This window comes from Carcharhinus amblyrhynchos, chromosome X (genome assembly GCF_965287045.1).
Source record: "Carcharhinus amblyrhynchos chromosome X, sCarAmb.v2.hapA, whole genome shotgun sequence".
NCBI classification, from domain to species: Eukaryota; Metazoa; Chordata; class Chondrichthyes; order Carcharhiniformes; family Carcharhinidae; genus Carcharhinus; species Carcharhinus amblyrhynchos.
Window position 1 is genome coordinate 6,324,821 of NC_137359.1, and position 19,085 is coordinate 6,343,905.

The 19,085-nt window shown below is 46.1% G+C and overlaps 1 protein-coding gene across 1 annotated transcript in view; it reads left to right on the forward strand.

Moving 5' to 3' along the window:
* The first annotated feature begins 802 nt into the window (after positions 1–802).
* The window catches only part of LOC145361847 (natural resistance-associated macrophage protein 2-like), a 34,803-nt gene continuing 16,520 nt past the window's right edge, over positions 803–19,085 (forward strand). The window contains exons 1-5 of the mRNA XM_080217818.1: positions 803–866; positions 5,286–5,441; positions 6,546–6,704; positions 16,127–16,213; positions 17,904–18,023. Of these exons, the coding sequence (XP_080073944.1) occupies positions 843–866; positions 5,286–5,441; positions 6,546–6,704; positions 16,127–16,213; positions 17,904–18,023 (546 nt within the window). The 5' untranslated portion in view covers positions 803–842. The remainder of the gene's footprint in view (positions 867–5,285; positions 5,442–6,545; positions 6,705–16,126; positions 16,214–17,903; positions 18,024–19,085) is intronic.

Below are 19,085 nucleotides of genomic sequence, written 5' to 3' on the forward strand. Positions count from 1 at the left end.
CTTTTCTCCAAAATATACAAGCAGTAAAGTCTTGCATGTTGAATGCAGAAATGGATCATGCGTGTGTGCGTATGTATGTATGTGTACTGGACCTCACCACTTCACACTTTTCAGAGAGAATGATTTTGACCAGAGCAGGCATGCACGCACATCTATTTTGTATCTTTTGAGGTTTTGGGAAAGGAACATTACCAAATTCATGCAATACAGCCGTAGACCTCTCAAATCTGCCATCTCCTTATCACCAATGCTGTCTAGTTTTGCCCATCCAAATTGCACCTTCCAAACCTCAGCATGCGAGGATTGGTCTGAAGCGCAACTTGCTGCTCCCTGCTGCAAAACTCGCAAATCAGTCATAACCAATGTCTTCCATCGTACTGTTGGAATCGTCAAGGTGTCCCACACTGCAAATCAGAATGTGCCAACTGAGCAGGCAATCTTGGCGAACACTTCAATGCAGTACTGTCGAGCGGTGCTCTCCTTGGGAAGAGACTTCAGTTTAAATACTGGAGCAGATTTAATTACAGATGCCATAGTATTATTAGACAAAGTGTCGGGAGTTCTCCAGATGTCCTGACCAACATTCTTCCCTCAAACAATGAAAGAATTAAAAAATAAAAACAAAAACAAATGAACCGGACATTTGGCTCATTGTTATTTGTGGGAACTTGTACTCAAATTGATCCGTATCTTAATCCACAATTCACACCAGTGTACTTTCCAGTGAAGTGTTTTTTGAGATGTTTGGGTGTTTTATAATTACAAGCCTTTCTAACAGGACCCTTCTACCTCCTTCAGGTTTAAGAAAACTGGAAGCTTTCTTTGGTTTCCTCATCACAGTTATGGCAATTACATTTGGCTATGAGGTAAGAGTAAATGGATTTTGAAGTTTTTCAGTAGCTTTTAGAGTTGCAATAACCTTAGCCCTTCTGCAATTGATTTGACCACAGTGTGTATATATATTTTTGTTCATTCATGGGACATGGCATCACTGGCTGGGCCAACATTTTTTTGCCTATCATTAGTCACCTGATGAAGGAGCAGCGCTCCAAAAGCTCGTGCTACAAATGAACCTGTTGGACTTTAACCTGGTGGTCTGAGACTTCCTACTCTACATTAACAGTGCAATGAAGTTACTGTGAAAATCCTCTGGTTGCCATACTCCCTCTGGCATCTGTTCAGGGACACTGAGGGAGAATTTAGCATTGCCAATGCACCTAACCTGCACATCATTTGGACTGTAGGAGAAAACCGGAGCTCCAAGAGGAAACAATGCTAGAATCCGTCATCAAAGAAGAAATAGCGAGGCACCTAGAAAAGAATGGTTTGATAGAGCAGACGCAGCACGGGTTCATTAAGGGGAAGTCCTGTTTGACGAATTTATTGGATTTCTATGAGGATGTGACTAGTGCGGTAGACAGAGGGGAACCAGTGGATGTGGTGTTTCTCGATTTTCAAAAGGCGTTTGATAAGGTGCCTCATAAAAGGTTGCTACAGAAGGTTAGGGTGCACAGAGTTGGGGGTAAGGTGTTAGCGTGGATAGAGGATTGGCTGTCTAATAGGAAGCAGAGAGTTGGTATCAATGGGTGCTATTCTGGTTGGCGGTTGGTGACTAGTGGAGTGCCGCAGGGATCGGTGCTGGGGTCTCAGCTATTTCCCATTTATATAGATGATCTGGAGGAGGGGGCTGAGTGTAAGATGACAAAATTTGCTGATAACACAAAGATGAGTGGAAAAGCAAATTGCATGGAGGGTGTGGAAAGTCTGCAGAGGGATCTGGATAGGCTGAGCAAGTGGGCGAGGACCTGGCAGATGGAGTATAATATTAGCAAGTGTGAGGTTATCCACTTTGGCAGAAATAATAGTAGGAGGGATTATTATTTAAAAGGCGAAAAGCTGCGGCATGCTACGGTGCAGAGGGACCTGGGGGTCCTTGTGCACGAGTCGCAAAAACCCAGTCTGCAGGTGCAGCAGGTGATCAAGAAGGCGAATGGAAAGTTGGCCTTTATAGCGAGGGGGATAGAATATAAAAGCAGGGAGGTATTGCTGCAACTGTACAGGGTACTGGTGAGGCCGCAGCTGGAGTACTGTGTGCAGTTTTGGTCGCCACACTTGAGGAAGGATATGTTGGCCTTGGAGGGAGTGCAGAGGAGGTTCACTAGGCCTATACCGGAGATGAGGGGGTTGGACTATGAAGAGAGACTAAATAGACTGGGTCTGTACTCGTTGGAGTTTAGAATGATGAGGGGGAATCTTATAGATACGTATAAAATAATGAAGGGGATGGATAGGGTAGAGGGAGAGAGATTCTTCCTGCTTAGAAAGGACAGCAGGACTAGAGGGCACAGCCTCAAGATAAGGGGGGGGGGTGCAGTTCAGATCAGAATTTAGGAGGAACTTCTTCACTCAAAGGGTGGTGAATCTCTGGAATTCTCTGCCCGTTGAAGTGTTGGAGTCACGGGTAGATAGGTTTTTGATAGACAAGGGAATTAAGGGTTATGGGGGGAAAGTGGAACTGATCCACTTCAGATCAACCATGATCTTATAGAATGGCGGGGCAGGCTTGAAGGGCTAGATGGCCTACTCCTGCTCCTATTTCTTATGTTCAGACACAGACAGGTGCTCAGAAGGGAATGGAACCTGGGTCCCTAATGCTGTGAGGCAGTGGTGCTAACCCACTGTGCCATTCATGAGCTAGTTGGGTTTTTCCAACAATTGACAATATTTTCATGGTCATCAGTAGATTCTTAATTCCAGATATTTTTTATTGAATTCAAATTCCACCATCTGCCATGGCAGGATTCGAACCCAGGTCCCCCAGAACATTAGCTGAGTTTCTGGATTAATAGTTTAGCGATAATAGGCCATCGCCTAGTGGGAAATGATAATCTACGTGTGAATGAATTCAATCTTTTCTGCTAATTTTGCAATTATGTTGGGAATTTGGTTTCAAAACAGATGCAGTTCCCCCATTGAAGTGATTTGTGTTTGTCACTGTGGGTGGCACAGTGGTTAGCACTGCTGCCTCACAGTGCCAGGGACCCAGGTTCGGTTCCCGGCTTGGGTCACTGTGCGGAGTTTGCACTTTCTCCCCATTGGGTGAATTGGCCATGCTACGTTGCCCCTTAGTGTCCAAAGATATGAAGGTTAGGTGGTACTAAATTGTCCCTTGGTGTCAGGGAGATTAGCAGGGTAAATAGATGGAATTACAGAGATAGAGTCTGGGTGCATGCTTGAGGGGCTGAATGGCCTCCTTCTGCACTGTAAGGATTCTATGATAAGTGAAGCTCTGAATACATAGTAGTTAATTTGCTCCCTGGAACTTTCCTCTCTCGCTACTGGAGCTGTTTCTACAGCCTTACATTGGTGTATCCAGATTTGTGCACTGTCTCTAACTTTAATCCTAATTCTGTCCAACCCATCATTTTCATAGCCTCTTCTTCCCTTCTCTAATCCACAGACTTTATAAGTCAGATTTGGCAATTTTTTAGGATCATTCTCCATGGAAAAACAGAGGCTGAGGTGTGACCCAATAGAAGTTTATAAAATTATGAGGGGTGTGGATAGGGGGAACAGTTGGAAGCTTTTTCCCAGGGGCAGAAATGACAATTACAAGGGGCACAAGTTCAAGATGAGGGGGGAGAGGTTCAGTGGAGATGTGCGGGGGAAGATTTTTACACATAGGGTGGTGGGGCCTGGAATGCACTGCCAAGTGAGGTAGTTGAGGCAGATACATTAGCGACATTTAAGACTTATCTGGATAGACATGTGAACAGATGGGGAATAGAAGGATACAGGTGTGAACAATGTGATCGATGTAGGCTAGGAGGGCCTTGTTCCTGTGCTGTCCTGTTCTTTTACCCTTGATTTAAAAACGTGGATGGTTTTATGTCCAGATAGGTATGCTTCAATATCACTAGGCAGAAGTTTTGGATCAGGAAAGTACATGTCCACGGGCACAGGGTTAAAATGGATCCTGGCCCCTTGCAGGCTCAGTTTCTACTCTTTGAGAACCAGCTCCATGCCTTGCTCTGCAGAGGAAGTTGTGTAGCCTTGATTTTGTGTTATGCCAAATGAGATGACTGTTTAGCACGGTCATAGGAGTTCTGTATAGCTACTGCAGCTTTAATGTCTGCAGACTTTTCAGCCCTGGCTTGGTGAAAAGGATTGAATTTTGAAGACTGGTTAAGTGGTGTTGGCTTGAAGATTAAGAGGCGATCTAATTGCAACGTTATTAAGATGATTACAGGAGCTCCTGGAGAGAAACTATTTCCTCTGGTGGGTGCAGAAGAATAGAGAGCGGAAGGGGTGGGGGTTGGGGAGGTTGCGGGTTGTGGGAAGAGACCTTTTAAACTGGAGTTGTCTTTCAGGGCCAATGTCAGGAAGCAGTTCTTCAAAGGGTAACTGGAAGGCTCTATTGCGCATATGCACACTCATATGCGTGCTCTCTGAGTAAACCTAATATATTTGGGGTGGCACAGCAGTTGGCACTGCTGTCTCAGTGCCAGGGACCTGGGTTCAGTTCTGGGCTTGGATCATTGTCTGTGCGGAGTTTGCACATTCTCCCTGTGTCTGTGTGGGCTTCCTCCAGATGCTCCAGTTTCCTCCCACAGTCCAAAGATGTGTAGGTTAGGGGGAATGGCCATACTAAATTGTCCCTTAGTGTCTAAAGACACCAAGGGGCTGGTTAGGTGCACTGGCCATGCTAAAACTAAAAGAAACTGTCCCTCAGTGCACTTGAACATGAGTGTGGCGACTAGGGGATTTTCACAGTAACATCATTGCAGTGTTAATGTAAGCATACTTGTGACAAATAAATAAACTTTAACATTTACTGAGCATGATTTGCAACTTGTTCTCCAACATGTTGGTAAATCTCTTCTGACAGCGAGTGCTCTGGCACCTCTCTATGTCATACTATTTTGATGTGGCCGTACAGTGTGTGGCAGACACCCAATGATTACGTAGCCTCATCAGCTTGTCTTCATTCCTTTAATGAACTGCATCGTTGTATCACAGTGCTACTCACCTGTCAGTCCAGCTACGGTCAACGTGCTCTGGCGCAGTGGCACAGGCTGTCTAATTTGGTACAAGATTGAGCAATACTGCCCACCTTCAGCATCAGTCCAATTTCAATGTACAAGTAGGTGAGTGGTTTCTCAGAACCAATCAAGCCAGGTTAGCTTTTATTGTGTGTGCCGTTTGAAATGATGATAAATAGGGAGCCTGTTATTTCAGAGTGGTTTGGTCTCGTCATTACTAAATTGTGTTTCTCTACTCCACAGTATGTGACTGTGAAGCCAGACCAGGGACAGTTGCTGAAGGGGATGTTTGTTCCTTACTGTGAAGGCTGTGGAACCCGCCAGTTGGAGCAGGCAGTTGGAATTGTTGGTGCTGTGATCATGCCCCACAATATCTACCTGCACTCTGCCTTGGTCAAGGTGAGGTTGTGTGCATTCTTGTATTTGGATCCTTTCAAAAGTTCCCTTTCTATATTTTGGGTCATCTGAAGTCGGGCAACTTGCTGCGGGGTGCTAAATGAGTGGCCGACACTTGCAAGTGTTTCTGATCCCTCTTCAGGTAACTTGTCAGTAAGTAGAATGGGGAAATTGAGGGGTGGGTGCTCACCTGCATACAGGCATTAGTCACTACACTCTCAGTTTACCATTGACCAGCAGTTGAACTGGACCCAGCCATAAGTAACTCAGCTCCTGATTCCCCAAAGCTTGTCCACCATCCACAAGGCACAAGTCAGGAGTGTGATGGAATACTCCCCACTTGCCTGGATAGGTGCAGCTCCAACAACACTCAAGAAGCTCGACCCCATCCAGGACAAAGCAGCCTCGTTTGATTGGCACCCCTCCACCGATGCTCAGTAACAGCCGTGTACACCATCTACAAGATGCACTGCAAAAACTCAGCAAGATTCCTTTGACAACAGTTTCCAAACCGATGACCTCTACCATCTAGAAGGACAAGGGCAGCAGATACCTGGGAACACCCTCACTTGGAGGGTCCCCTCCAAGTCACTCACCATCCTGACTTAGAAATATATCGCCATTCCTTCACTGTCACTGGGTCAAAATCCTGGAACTCCCTCCCTAACAGCACTGTGGGTGTACCTACACCACAGGGACTGACTGATGTCCAATAACAATCCTGGAACTCCCTCCCTAACAGCACTGTGGGTGTACCTACACCACATGGACTGACTGATGTCCAATAACAATCCTGGAACTCCCTCCCTAACAGCACTGTGGGTGTACCTACACCACACGGACTGCAGCAGTTCAAGAAAGGCGCTCACCTCCACCTTCTCGAGGGGCAATTAGGGATGGGCAATAAATATCTAGCCAGTTACACCTACATCCGTTAAAGGATTGAGAAAACAGGGCGTTCTGTGTTCAGTGTGGCATGTCCATTTTCCTTGCTTTCCTACACAGGATAGGCTGGTTTACTGATGGAAGTGACGAGGAATTTCAGGAATTTTAAATGTCTCTCAACCAATCTCTGACAGACAAGTACTGACTCCTTCCGTTTCTCAGTCCAGGGAAGTGAACCGAGCCAATAAGAATGAAGTAAGAGAGGCGAATCGTTACTTCTTCATTGAAGCCTGCCTGGCTTTGTTCGTCTCATTCCTCATCAATGTCTTTGTGGTCTCCGTGTTCGCTGAAGCGTTTTATAATCAGACCAACCAACAAGTGGTGAGTATGGGATGTACTGTGTTTCCTTAGAAGCACGATCTTTACTGCAACCATTCCCAAATCACAATTCCAGCACGCAATCATCAAACATTCCAGCATGGAGACGGGGCACTTATCCCATTTAATCTGTGTAATCATTTCCTCTAGGATCCACCTTGCACCCTCTAATATCCTAGCCGAACTCGTCCCACTCCCCCTCACTCGCTGCACCCTCTAATATCCCATCCAGTCTCGTCCCGATCTCTTCACTCCTTGCACCCTTTAGTATCTCCCCCTTTAAAGGGGTGCCCTGCATCTAACTGGAGTCTTGTATAAATTTTGATTTGATTTATTATGGTCACATGTATTGGGATACAGTGAAAAATATTGTTTCGTGTGTGCTATACAGACAAAGCATACTCTTCATAGAGAAGGAAAGGAGAGGATGCAGAATGTAATGTTACAGCAATAGTTAGGGTGCAGAGAAAGATCAACTTAATATTTGATTTATTATTGTCACATATATTGGGACACAGTGAAAAGTATTGTTTCTTATGTGCTGTACAAAGCATACCGTTCATAGAGTACATCGGGGAGCAGGAAAGGAGAGAGTGCAGAATGTAGTGTTACAGTCATAGCGAGGGTGTAGAGAAAGATCAACTTAATATTTGATAGGACCATTCAAAAGTCTGATGGCTGCAAGGAAGAAGCTGTTCTTGAGTCGGTTGGTACATGACCTCGGAATTCTGTATCTTTTCCCCGACGGAAGGAGGTGGAAGAGAGAACGCGTGGGGTCCTTGATTATGCCGGCTGCTTTTCCAAGACAGCAGGAAGTGTAGATGGAGTCAATGGATGGGAGGTTGGTTTGTGTAATACTTTGGGCTACATTCACGACTCTTTGTAGTTCTTTGCGGCCTTGGACAGAGCAGGAGCTGTACCAAGCTGTGATACAACCTGAAAGGATGCTTTCTATGGGGCATCTGTAAAAGTTGGTGAGAGTGGACATGCCAAATTTCCTTAGTCTTCTGAGAAAGTAGAGGCGTTGGTGGGCTTTCTTAACTATAGCGTTGGCATGGAGGGACCAGGACAGGTTTTTGGTGATCTGGACACCTAGAAATTTGAAGCTCTCAACCATTTCCACTTTGTCCCCGTTGATGTAGACAGGGGCATGTTCTCCTAACACTTCCTGAAGCCGATGACAATCTCCTTTGTTTTGACGTTGAGGGAGAGATTATTGTTGCCGCACCAGTTCACCAGATTCTCTATCTCATTCCTGTAACTCTGTCTCGTCATTGTTTTGAGATCCGACCCACTACAGTGATGTTGTCAGCAAACTTGAAAATCGAATTGGAGGGGAATTTGGCCACACAGTCATAGGTGTATAAGGAGTATAGTAGGGGGCTGGGAACACAGCCTTGTGGGGCAGTGGTGTTGAGGATGATCGTGGAGGAGGTGTTGTTGCCTATCCTTACTGATTGTGATTACTAATTGATCAAGCCACATAAACAGATCTTGGGTCAAATGACCACAAGCCGAGCTTTTAATGAATGTCAGAAAGCAAGATAGAGAGGTTTGGGGAGGGAATTCTCAAACTTTGGGCCCAGGCTGAATAGCCTAGTTCTTATGATCTGTGATCTATTATTGTCACGTATTGGAATACAGTGAAACGTATTGTTTCTTGCGCTCCATACAGACAAAGCATACTGTTCATAGAGTACATAGGGGAGAAGGAAAGGAGAGGGTGCAGAATGTAGTGTTACAGTCACAAATAGGGTGTAGAGAAAGATCAGCTTAATATTTGATTTATTATTGTCACATGTACTGGGATACAGTGAAAAGTATTGTTCCTTGCGCACTATACAGACAAAGCATACTCTTCATAGAGAAGGAAAGGAGAGAGTGCAGAATGTAGTGTTATAGTCATAGCTAGGGTGTAGAGAAAGATCAGCTTAATATTTGATAGGACCATTCAAAAGTCCGATGGCTGCAAGGAAGAAGCTGTTCTTGAGTCGGTTGGTACGTGACCTCAGAAGTCTGTATCTTTTCCCCGACGGAAGGAGGTGGAAGAGAGAATATCCGGGGTGTGTGGGGTCCTTAATTATGCTGGTTGCTTTTCCGAGGCAGCGGGAAGTGTAGACAGAGTCAATGGATGGGAGGCTGATGGATTGGGCTACATTCACAACCTTTTGTAGTTCCTTGCGGTCTTGGGCAGAGCAGGATCCCATACCAAGCTGTGATACAACCAGAAAGAATGCTTTCTATGGGGCATCTGTAAAAGTTGGTGAGAGTCGTAGCGGACATGCCAAATTTCCTTAATCTTCTGAGAAAATAGAGGTGTTGGTGGGGCTTTCTTAACTATAGTGTCAGCATGAGGGGACCAGGACAGGTTATTGGTGATCTGAACACCTAAAAACTTGAAGCTCTCGATCCTTTCTACTTTGCCCCCATTGACATAGACAGGGGCATGTTCTCCTTTATGCTTCCTGAAGTCGATGACAATCTCCTTTGTTTTGTTGACATTGAGGGAGAGATTATTGTTGCTGCACCAGTTCACCAGATTCTCTATCTCATTCCTGTACTCTGTCTCGTCGTTGTTTGACATCCGACGTACCACGGTGGTGTCATCAGCAAACCTGAAAATCGAGTTGGAGGGGAATTTGGCCGCACAGTCATAGGTATATAAGGTGTTTACCTCTTCCTTTCCTATCACAGGAGCAGGCTGGCAGTGCTCCAGCTGTGTTCAGTTTGATGCCGCTTCCCCTCCCTGCCCCTTTACTGATTTGAAATGAACCAAGAACGGATTGATTTTGTGCATGTGTGCTCTCTCCAGCCTGCAGAGTGTGCACGGTAACTCACCATGCATGGACCTATAAGTCAGTGTAATTCTCTGTTTAGCCACAGGGCTGCTACACTGAGATAGTTTAAAACACAATAACATGGGAAGTGTAGACAGAGTCAATGGATGGGAGGCTGGTTTGCGTGATAGATTGGGCTGCATTCACAACCTTTTGTAGTTCATTGTGGTCTTGGACAGAGCAGGAGCCCATACCAAGCTGTGATACAACCAGAAAGAATGCTTTCTATGGTGCATCTGTAAAAGTTGGTGAGAGTCGGTCAGTACGTGACCTCAGACTTTTGTACCTTTTTCCCAATGGAAGAAGGTGGAAGAGAGAGTGTCTGGGGTGCGTGGGTCCTGGCATGTAGTGTACATCATAGGTCACCAAGTGAGTTGAACATTCACTTTTTATTTTGCCTTTTCACCAAGAAATGCACAGAGGTTTTTTTGAGCTTGCTTGTGTATAACCATGCATTGGGAGGCCTAACAACAGTGCCTTTTGCTGGTTGGTTGTATTAGTCAGAGCTGCTATTTTCCATTTGGCTGCAGGTAGCTAATGATTAATGTATTGGACAGTAAAGCCTTTGTTCACTCATGTTGCAAAGCCTCATTGTGAATTGAGAAAGAAAATGTTTGGACTCCCCCTGATGGCTGTTAATAATTGTGATGTATTGAACAAGGGAGACCAGAGGCTATGACATTCTATCCCTGCTCTGCTTATTGCCCTGAATTAGAACAGGGGTGCATTTGGTCATTGTATAGTGAGCCAGACATTTCCCTTTATTATCTGAGTGGGTCAGCATAGGGAGGTGAACAATTTCCCTCGATCCTATTCCCAAAGCTGAATACTCAATCTCCCCTCGATCCTATTCCCAAAGCTGAATACTCAATCTCCCCTCGATCCTATTCCCAAAGCTGAATACTCAATCTCCCCTCGATCCTATTCCCAATGCTGACTCACTCGATCTCCCCTCGATCCTATTCCCAAAGCTGACTCACTCACTCAATCTCCCCTCGATCCTATTCCCAAAGCTGACTCACTCACTCAATCCCCCCTCGATCCTATTCCCAAAGCTGACTCACTCGATCTCCCCTCGATCCTATTCCCAAAGCTGACTCACTCACTCAATCTCCCCTCGATCCTATTCCCAAAGCTGACTCACTCACTCAATCCCCCCTCGATCCTATTCCCAAAGCTGACTCACTCACTCAATCCCCCTCGATCCTATTCCCAAAGCTGACTTACTCACTCAATCCCCCTCGATCCTATTCCCAAAGCTGACTCACTCAATCCCCCCTCGATCCTATTCCTAAAGCTGACTCACTCAATCCCCCTCGGTCCTATTCCCAAAGCTGACTCACTCAATCCCCCTCGGTCCTATTCCCAAAGCTGAATACTCAATCTCCCCTCGATCCTATTCCCAATGTTGACTCACTCGATCTCCCCTCGATCCTATTCCCAAAGCTGACTAACTCACTCAATCCCCCCTCGATCCTATTCCCAAAGCTGACTCACTCACTCAATCCCCCCTCGATCCTATTCCTAAAGCTGACTCACTCACTCAATCTCTCCTCGATCCTATTCCTAAAGCTGACTCACTCACTCAATCTCTCCTCGATCCTATTCCTAAAGCTGACTCACTCACTCAATCCCCCCTCGATCCTATTCCTAAAGCTGACTCACTCACTCAATCTCTCCTCGATCCTATTCCTAAAGCTGACTCACTCACTCAATCTCTCCTCGATCCTATTCCTAAAGCTGACTCACTCACTCAATCTCTCCTCGATCCTATTCCTAAAGCTGAGTCACTCACTCAATCCCCCCTCGATCCTATTCCCAAAGCTGACTTACTCACTCGATCTCCCCTCGATCCTATTCCTAAAGCTGACTCACTCACTCAATCCCCCCTCGGTCCTATTCCTAAAGCTGACTCACTCACTCAATCCCCCCTCGGTCCTATTCCTAAAGCTGACTCACTCACTCAATCCCCCCTCGATCCTATTCCTAAAGCTGACTCACTCACTCAATCTCTCCTCGATCCTATTCCTAAAGCTGAGTCACTCACTCAATCCCCCCTCGGTCCTATTCCTAAAGCTGACTCACTCACTCAATCCCCCCTCGGTCCTATTCCTAAAGCTGACTCACTCACTCAATCTCTCCTCGGTCCTATTCCTAAAGCTGACTCACTCAATCCCCCCTCGATCCTATTCCTAAAGCTGACTCACTCACTCAATCTCTCCTCGATCCTATTCCTAAAGCTGACTCACTCACTCAATCTCTCCTCGATCCTATTCCTAAAGCTGAGTCACTCACTCAATCCCCCCTCGATCCTATTCCTAAAGCTGACTCACTCACTCAATCTCTCCTCGATCCTATTCCTAAAGCTGACTCACTCACTCACATCCCCCTCGATCCTATTCCCAAAGCTGACTCACTCACTCAATCTCTCCTCGATCCTATTCCTAAAGCTGACTCACTCACTCAATCCCCCCTCGATCCTATTCCTAAAGCTGACTCACTCACTCAATCTCTCCTCGATCCTATTCCTAAAGCTGACTCACTCACTCAATCCCCCCTCGATCCTATTCCTAAAGCTGACTCACTCACTCAATCTCTCCTCGATCCTATTCCTAAAGCTGACTCACTCACTCACATCCCCCTCGATCCTATTCCCAAAGCTGACTCACTCACTCAATCTCTCCTCGATCCTATTCCTAAAGCTGACTCACTCACTCAATCCCCCCTCGATCCTATTCCTAAAGCTGACTCACTCACTCAATCTCTCCTCGATCCTATTCCTAAAGCTGAGTCACTCACTCAATCCCCCCTCGATCCTATTCCTAAAGCTGACTCACTCACTCAATCTCTCCTCGATCCTATTCCTAAAGCTGACTCACTCACTCAATCTCTCCTCGATCCTATTCCTAAAGCTGAGTCACTCACTCAATCTCTCCTCGATCCTATTCCTAAAGCTGAGTCACTCACTCAATCTCTCCTCGATCCTATTCCTAAAGCTGAGTCACTCACTCAATCTCTCCTCGATCCTATTCCTAAAGCTGAGTCACTCACTCAATCCCCCCTCGATCCTATTCCCAAAGCTGACTTACTCACTCGATCTCCCCTCGATCCTATTCCTAAAGCTGACTCACTCAATCCCCCCTCGATCCTATTCCCAAAGCTGACTTACTCACTCGATCTCCCCTCGATCCTATTCCTAAAGCTGAGTCACTCACTCAATCCCCCCTCGGTCCTATTCCTAAAGCTGACTCACTCACTCAATCCCCCCTCGGTCCTATTCCTAAAGCTGACTCACTCAATCCCCCCTCGATCCTATTCCTAAAGCTGACTCACTCACTCAATCTCTCCTCGATCCTATTCCCAAAGCTGACTCACTCACTCAATCTCTCCTCGATCCTATTCCTAAAGCTGAGTCACTCACTCAATCCCCCCTCGATCCTATTCCTAAAGCTGACTCACTCACTCAATCTCTCCTCGATCCTATTCCTAAAGCTGACTCACTCACTCAATCCCCCCTCGATCCTATTCCTAAAGCTGACTCACTCACTCAATCTCTCCTCGATCCTATTCCTAAAGCTGACTCACTCACTCAATCTCTCCTCGATCCTATTCCTAAAGCTGACTCACTCACTCAATCTCTCCTCGATCCTATTCCTAAAGCTGACTCACTCACTCAATCTCTCCTCGATCCTATTCCTAAAGCTGACTCACTCACTCACATCCCCCTCGGTCCTATTCCTAAAGCTGACTCACTCACTCAATCTCTCCTCGATCCTATTCCTAAAGCTGAGTCACTCACTCAATCTCTCCTCGATCCTATTCCTAAAGCTGAGTCACTCACTCAATCTCTCCTCGATCCTATTCCTAAAGCTGAGTCACTCAATCTCCCCTCGATCCTATTCCCAAAGCTGACTCACTCACTCACATCCCCCTCGATCCTATTCCTAAAGCTGAGTCACTCACTCAATCTCTCCTCGATCCTATTCCTAAAGCTGAGTCAGCTTTGGGAATAGGATCGAGGGGAGATTGAGTGAGTTGTGGTCAGCGTTAATGGCCCTTCTGTTACCTTGTCTGACTCAGCAGTAGCTTGGACGGAAGGCTGGGATCTTTCTGGCCAGGGTGGGTTCAGCTTATACCCAGCAGCATTCTGAGTGTATTGAGACATATTAAAGACCCTCTCCCTCAGGCCCTTGGGGTTTCCTGTGCCCCACAGTACCTGTAGCTGAAAACTTTGTTGGTTAACATCTCTTGGGGCCAATGTGAACCCTTCACCACAGCTTTTCTTGTGCCCAGAGTATGGTGTGGCTGAACGGAGCTTTCTGTTATTCATCCAAAAGCAAATTGATTGAAACCTTTAAGATCCTGAAGTGGGATTGACGGGGTGGATGTGGAGAGGATGTTAAGAAACTACAAAGGGTTGTGAATGTAGCCCAGTCCATCACACAAACCAGCCTCCCATCCATTGACTCTGTCTACACTTCCTGCTGCCTCGGGGAAAAGCAGCCAGCATAATCAAGGACCCCACACACCCCAAACATTCTCTCTTCCACCTTCTTCCGTCAGGAAAAAAGCACAAAAGTCTGAGGTCAAGTACCAAATGACCCCAGGGGCAACATGCTGGCACACTGGTTAGCACTGCTACCTCACAGCACCAGGGACCTGGGTTCGATTCTCGGCTTGGGCCACTGTCTGTGTGGAGTTTGCATGTTCTCCCCGTGTCTGCGTGGGTTTCCTCTGGGTGCTCCGGTTTCCTCCCATACTCCAAAGATGTGTGGGTTAGGTAGATTGGTCATGCTAAATTGCCCCTGATGTCGGGGGGGACCAGCTAGGGTAAATATTTGAAGTCACAGGAATTGGGACTAGATGGGATTGTAGTCAATGCAGATTCGATGGGCCGAATGACCCCCTTCTGCACTACTGGGGATTTTCCCTGCTGCTGTCAGACTTTTGAATGGACCTACCTTGCACTAAGTTGATCTTTCTCTACACCCTCGCTGTGACTGTAACACTACATTCTGCACTCTCTCCTTTCCTTCTGCTCTATGAACGGTATGCTTTGTCTGTATAGCGCGCATGAAACAATACTTTTCACTGTATCCCAATACACGTGACAATAAATCAAATCCTGTTGTGGGAGAATCTAGAGATGTGGGAGGGTGGGGGGCGTCACTGCTTCAAAATAAGAGGTCAGGAGATGAGGAGAATTTTTTTCTGAGGGTGGAGAGTCTCTGGAGCTCTGTTCCTCAAAAGACAGTGGAAACAGAGTCTTTGAATACTTTTAAGGCAGAGCAAGATGGAGCCTTGATTAACGAGGGGGTGAAAGGTTATCAGGGGTCAGCGGGAATGTGGGGTTGAGGTAACAATCGGATCAGCCGTGATCTTATTGAATAGCACAGCAGGCTGGAGGGGCCTGCATCCTCATTTGGATGCTTGTGCTCAAGATAGTGAGGATACTGGATGTAAAAGGCGGGATGCTGGAAATATTCAGTAGGTCGGGCAGCATTTGGGAGAGCAAAACAGAATTAACGTATCCGGTCGTGACCTTTCATCGGAGATGTTAGAAATGGCATAGCTTCTGTGTTGGTGAAAGGAAGGTTGGGGGGAGGGGGCTGCGGTTTGGGATAGGGTGGAAGGTGGGAGTGATTAAAAGCATTTGTGGGGCAGTGGTGATTAACCAAGTAAAGAAACAAAATAACAGTCCAGGGGATGCAAGAAAAATGTAATTTTAAGATCGAAACATGTAAAGACCATGTTGAATTGCCCCTTAGTGTCCAAAGATGTGTAGGTTAGGTGGATTGGCCATGCTAAATTGTCCCTTAGTGTCCAAAGATGTGTAGGTTAGGGTGGATTGGCCATGCTAAATTGTCCCTTAGTGTCCAAAGATGTGCAGGTTAGGGTGGATTGGCCATGCTAAATTGTCCCTTAGTGTCCAAAGATGTGCAGGTTAGGGTGGATTGGCCATGCTAAATTGTCCCTTAGTGTCCAAAGATGTGTAGGTTAGGGTGGATTGGCCATGCTAAGTTGCCTGTGAGGGGGACTAGCTAGGGAAATACATGGGATTATGGTGACAGGGCTTGGGTGGGTTGTGGTCAGTGTAGACTTGATGGGCCGAATGGCCCCTCTCTGCACTGTAGGATTCTATGATTCTATGAAAGGAACTGTAAGCCTCCATTTTATTTCTTTTTGTGATATTGAAAGTTTATTTATTAGTCACAAGTACGTTTACATTAACACTGCAATGAAGTTACTGTGAAAATCCCCTAGTGGCCACACTGCTGTTGGGGTACTCTGAGGGACAATTTAGCATGGTCAATGCACCTAACCCGCACGTCTTTGGAGTGTGGGAGGAAACCGAAGCAAACCCACACAGACACAAGGAGAACGTGCAAACTCCACACAGACAGTGAACCAAACTGGGAATCGATCCCTGGCACTGTGAGGCATTACTGCTAACCATTGTGCCACCATGCCGCCCTTGTGATATGTCTGCAGGATTAATGAATTGCAAAATGTTATGGCAAGATGATTGATGTTGAACACTGAGGTTTGTCTCACACTTTGATGAAATGTTTTTCTTCTCTTTTGAAGCACGATGTCTGTTTCAACCAAAGCGGCCCATACTCCGACCTCTTCCCTCAGAACAATCACACTTTAGAGGTTAACATCTACAAAGGGGTAAGTGTAGGGAGGGTACACGTTTAAACAGACAAGAGTGGCTTCTCTTCAATTTTTTTTGTCCATGATTACAGGTGGAGAAAGTGGAAACTGGAAATCGGCTTAAAGACTTCAAAATGCACTCTTTCAAAAGTAGAAATGAGCTGTTTCTAAAGTGGGGTGATTTTAACAGGATTATCAAATTGGTAAAGGTAGCCTCAGAGGGAGATTTCATCGTGTCTGAGGGATTGTTTCTTAAAGCAATATGTGATGGAACCAACCAGGGAGCAGGCTATTTTAGATTTAGTATTATGTCATGAAGAAGGCTTGATAAATAGTCTTGTTAAAGATGCTCTTGGAAAGAATGATCGCAACATGCCAGAACTTCAGATTCAGATATAGCGGGAGTTTTAGTGCCAGGCAGAGGTCATTATACAGGCCTGAGGAAAGAGTTGGCCAAAGTAGACTGGGCACAATAATTGAGGGTAGGATAGTTAAGAAGCAATGACGGATGTTCAAGGAGATATTGAATATCTCTCTATATCCCTGAGAGGATGAGGAATTGTAAAAGGAAGAAAAGCGTTCCATGGCTGGACAAGGAATTCAAAGAGGATATAAAGGCAAAACTAGGGCATACCTAAACTGCAAGCTGGAGGATTGGGAGAAGTTTAAGGTTTAGCAAAAGATGATCAAAAATAGAATCTAAAGAGTTATGCTGAACTAGGAAAAGAAACTAGCAGAAATCAGCAACACAGATACCAAAAGCTTCAATAAGTTTATAAAGAGGAAGAGAATATCTAATGTTGATGTTGGCCCTTTAGAGGATGGTACTGGTGAGGTATTAATGGGGAACCCAGATGGTGGAGGCACTAAACCAATATTCTGCCCCTGTCTTCACTGTCGAGAAGAATGACAATTTTCCAAAAACCGTGAATGCAGAGGAACTTGGTACAATAGCTATCACTAGGGAGAAGGTATGGAATACACTAATGTGATTAAAGATAGATAAGTCTCTGGGACCTGATGGCATGCACCCTAGGTTATTAAAGCAGGTGGCAGCAGGGATAGTGGATGCATTGGTTGTGAGATTTCAAACTTCCTTGATCCTGGTAAAGGGATATGGGAACAGGTGGGGAGGTGGATTTGAGACCAGGGAGAGATTAGCCATGAGCAGGCTCGAAGGGCAGAATTTGCCTGCTTCTGCCAGTAATTCCTGTGTTCTTAAGAATAAACTCACCCGAGTATCTTGCCCTCAGACTCTACTGCTCTGCATCTCGACTGCTCTTGCCCTCTGTATTTCCACCTTATGCAGTCTCTTGGACTTTCAGGCTTGCTCATGCTGCCACTGCCTCTCCCAAGCAAGCAAACGCTTGCTCTTTTATCCTCACTTCCCTCTCTCTGTCTCCCCCCTCCCTCCCTCCCTCCCTCTCTCTCCATCTCCTCCCCCCAACCCCCCCCCCTCTGTGTGTGTGTGTGTGTGTGTGTGTGTGTGTGTGTGTGTGTGTGTGTGTGTGTGTGTGTGTGTGTGTGTGTCTCTGCCCCTCTCTGGTTTGATGACATTTCACTGATTGCTGTGTGTTCGAGGTAGTGCTGTGACATTGTTCTAAGATCCAGACGTTTCTCCCCACTATCCAGTGAATAACATTGTTATGTAGAGCAGTCAGTAACAGCACAATCATGTCCGCTAACCCTTCTGCTGTCTTTCCCTCAGGGCGTTGTGTTGGGCTGTTATTTTGGTGCTGCTGCCCTCTACATCTGGGCCATTGGCATCCTGGCTGCAGGTCAAAGTTCAACCATGACAGGAACATACTCAGGACAGTTTGTCATGGAGGTAATGTTAACTCTCGAATTTCAGTTAATGTGAGTCTCCCTTTTGTTGCTGCCTTTGAGGATTTTTGTTCCAGATGTGTCGGTGCCTTGAGCAGCGTTTTGTGATCGAGTGAGCCTGATGATCTTATTGCTCACTGACTATCTCCTGGGCTGAGGGATGTGATAAGGGTAAAATACTGCGGATGCTGGAATCTGGAACAAAAACAGAAAATGCTGGAAATCCTCAGCAGGTCTGACAGCATCTGTGGGGAGAGAATATTAGTTCAAAGTAATGGATTTGATGCAATGGACAGAGGCATCTCTGAGAGCCAATAACAGGGCGGATACTCCCATGAGAATGAACTTCTTCTAAAGAATGTGAATCTTGCCAGACAGTCCAATATTTGTGCACGCACTGGCTCAGTGTTTTATTCTGTCTCTAATTTACAACTCTGCCAATACTATGCCTGTCAGACCTTCCCTTCACTGGGGTTTGCATACAGCATGTACAGTCAGATAGTCTGCTGGGCTGAAAGGACCCCCAATGAAATGAGATGGGGGCTGTCTCTGGTAAACATGTACAGAAAATAAAATACAAAATTACCACAGTCCATGTGGCAGATGGGAAAGCGGGAATGTCAAATTCTTCTGATGTTCAGGTTCACATACATTTTTGTGGTGAGGTTGAGAGAACTTTACTCTGTATCTAACCCCATGCTGTATCTGTCCTGGGAGTGTTTGATGGGGGGACAGTGTAGAGGGAGCTTTACTCTGTATCTAACCCCGTGCTGTACCTGTCCTGGGAGTGTTTGATGGGGGGACAGTGTAGAGGGAGCTTTACTCTGTATCTAACCCCGTGCTGTACCTGTCCTGGGAGTGTTTGATGGGGGGACAGTGTAGAGGGAGCTTTACTCTGTATCTAACCCCGTACTGTACCTGTCCTGGGAGTGTTTGATGGGGGGACAGTGTAGAGGGAGCTTTACTCTGTATCTAACCCCGTGCTGTACCTGTCCTGGGAGTGTTTGATGGGGGGGGACAGTGTAGAGGGAGCTTTACTCTGTATCTAACCCCGTGCTGTACCTGT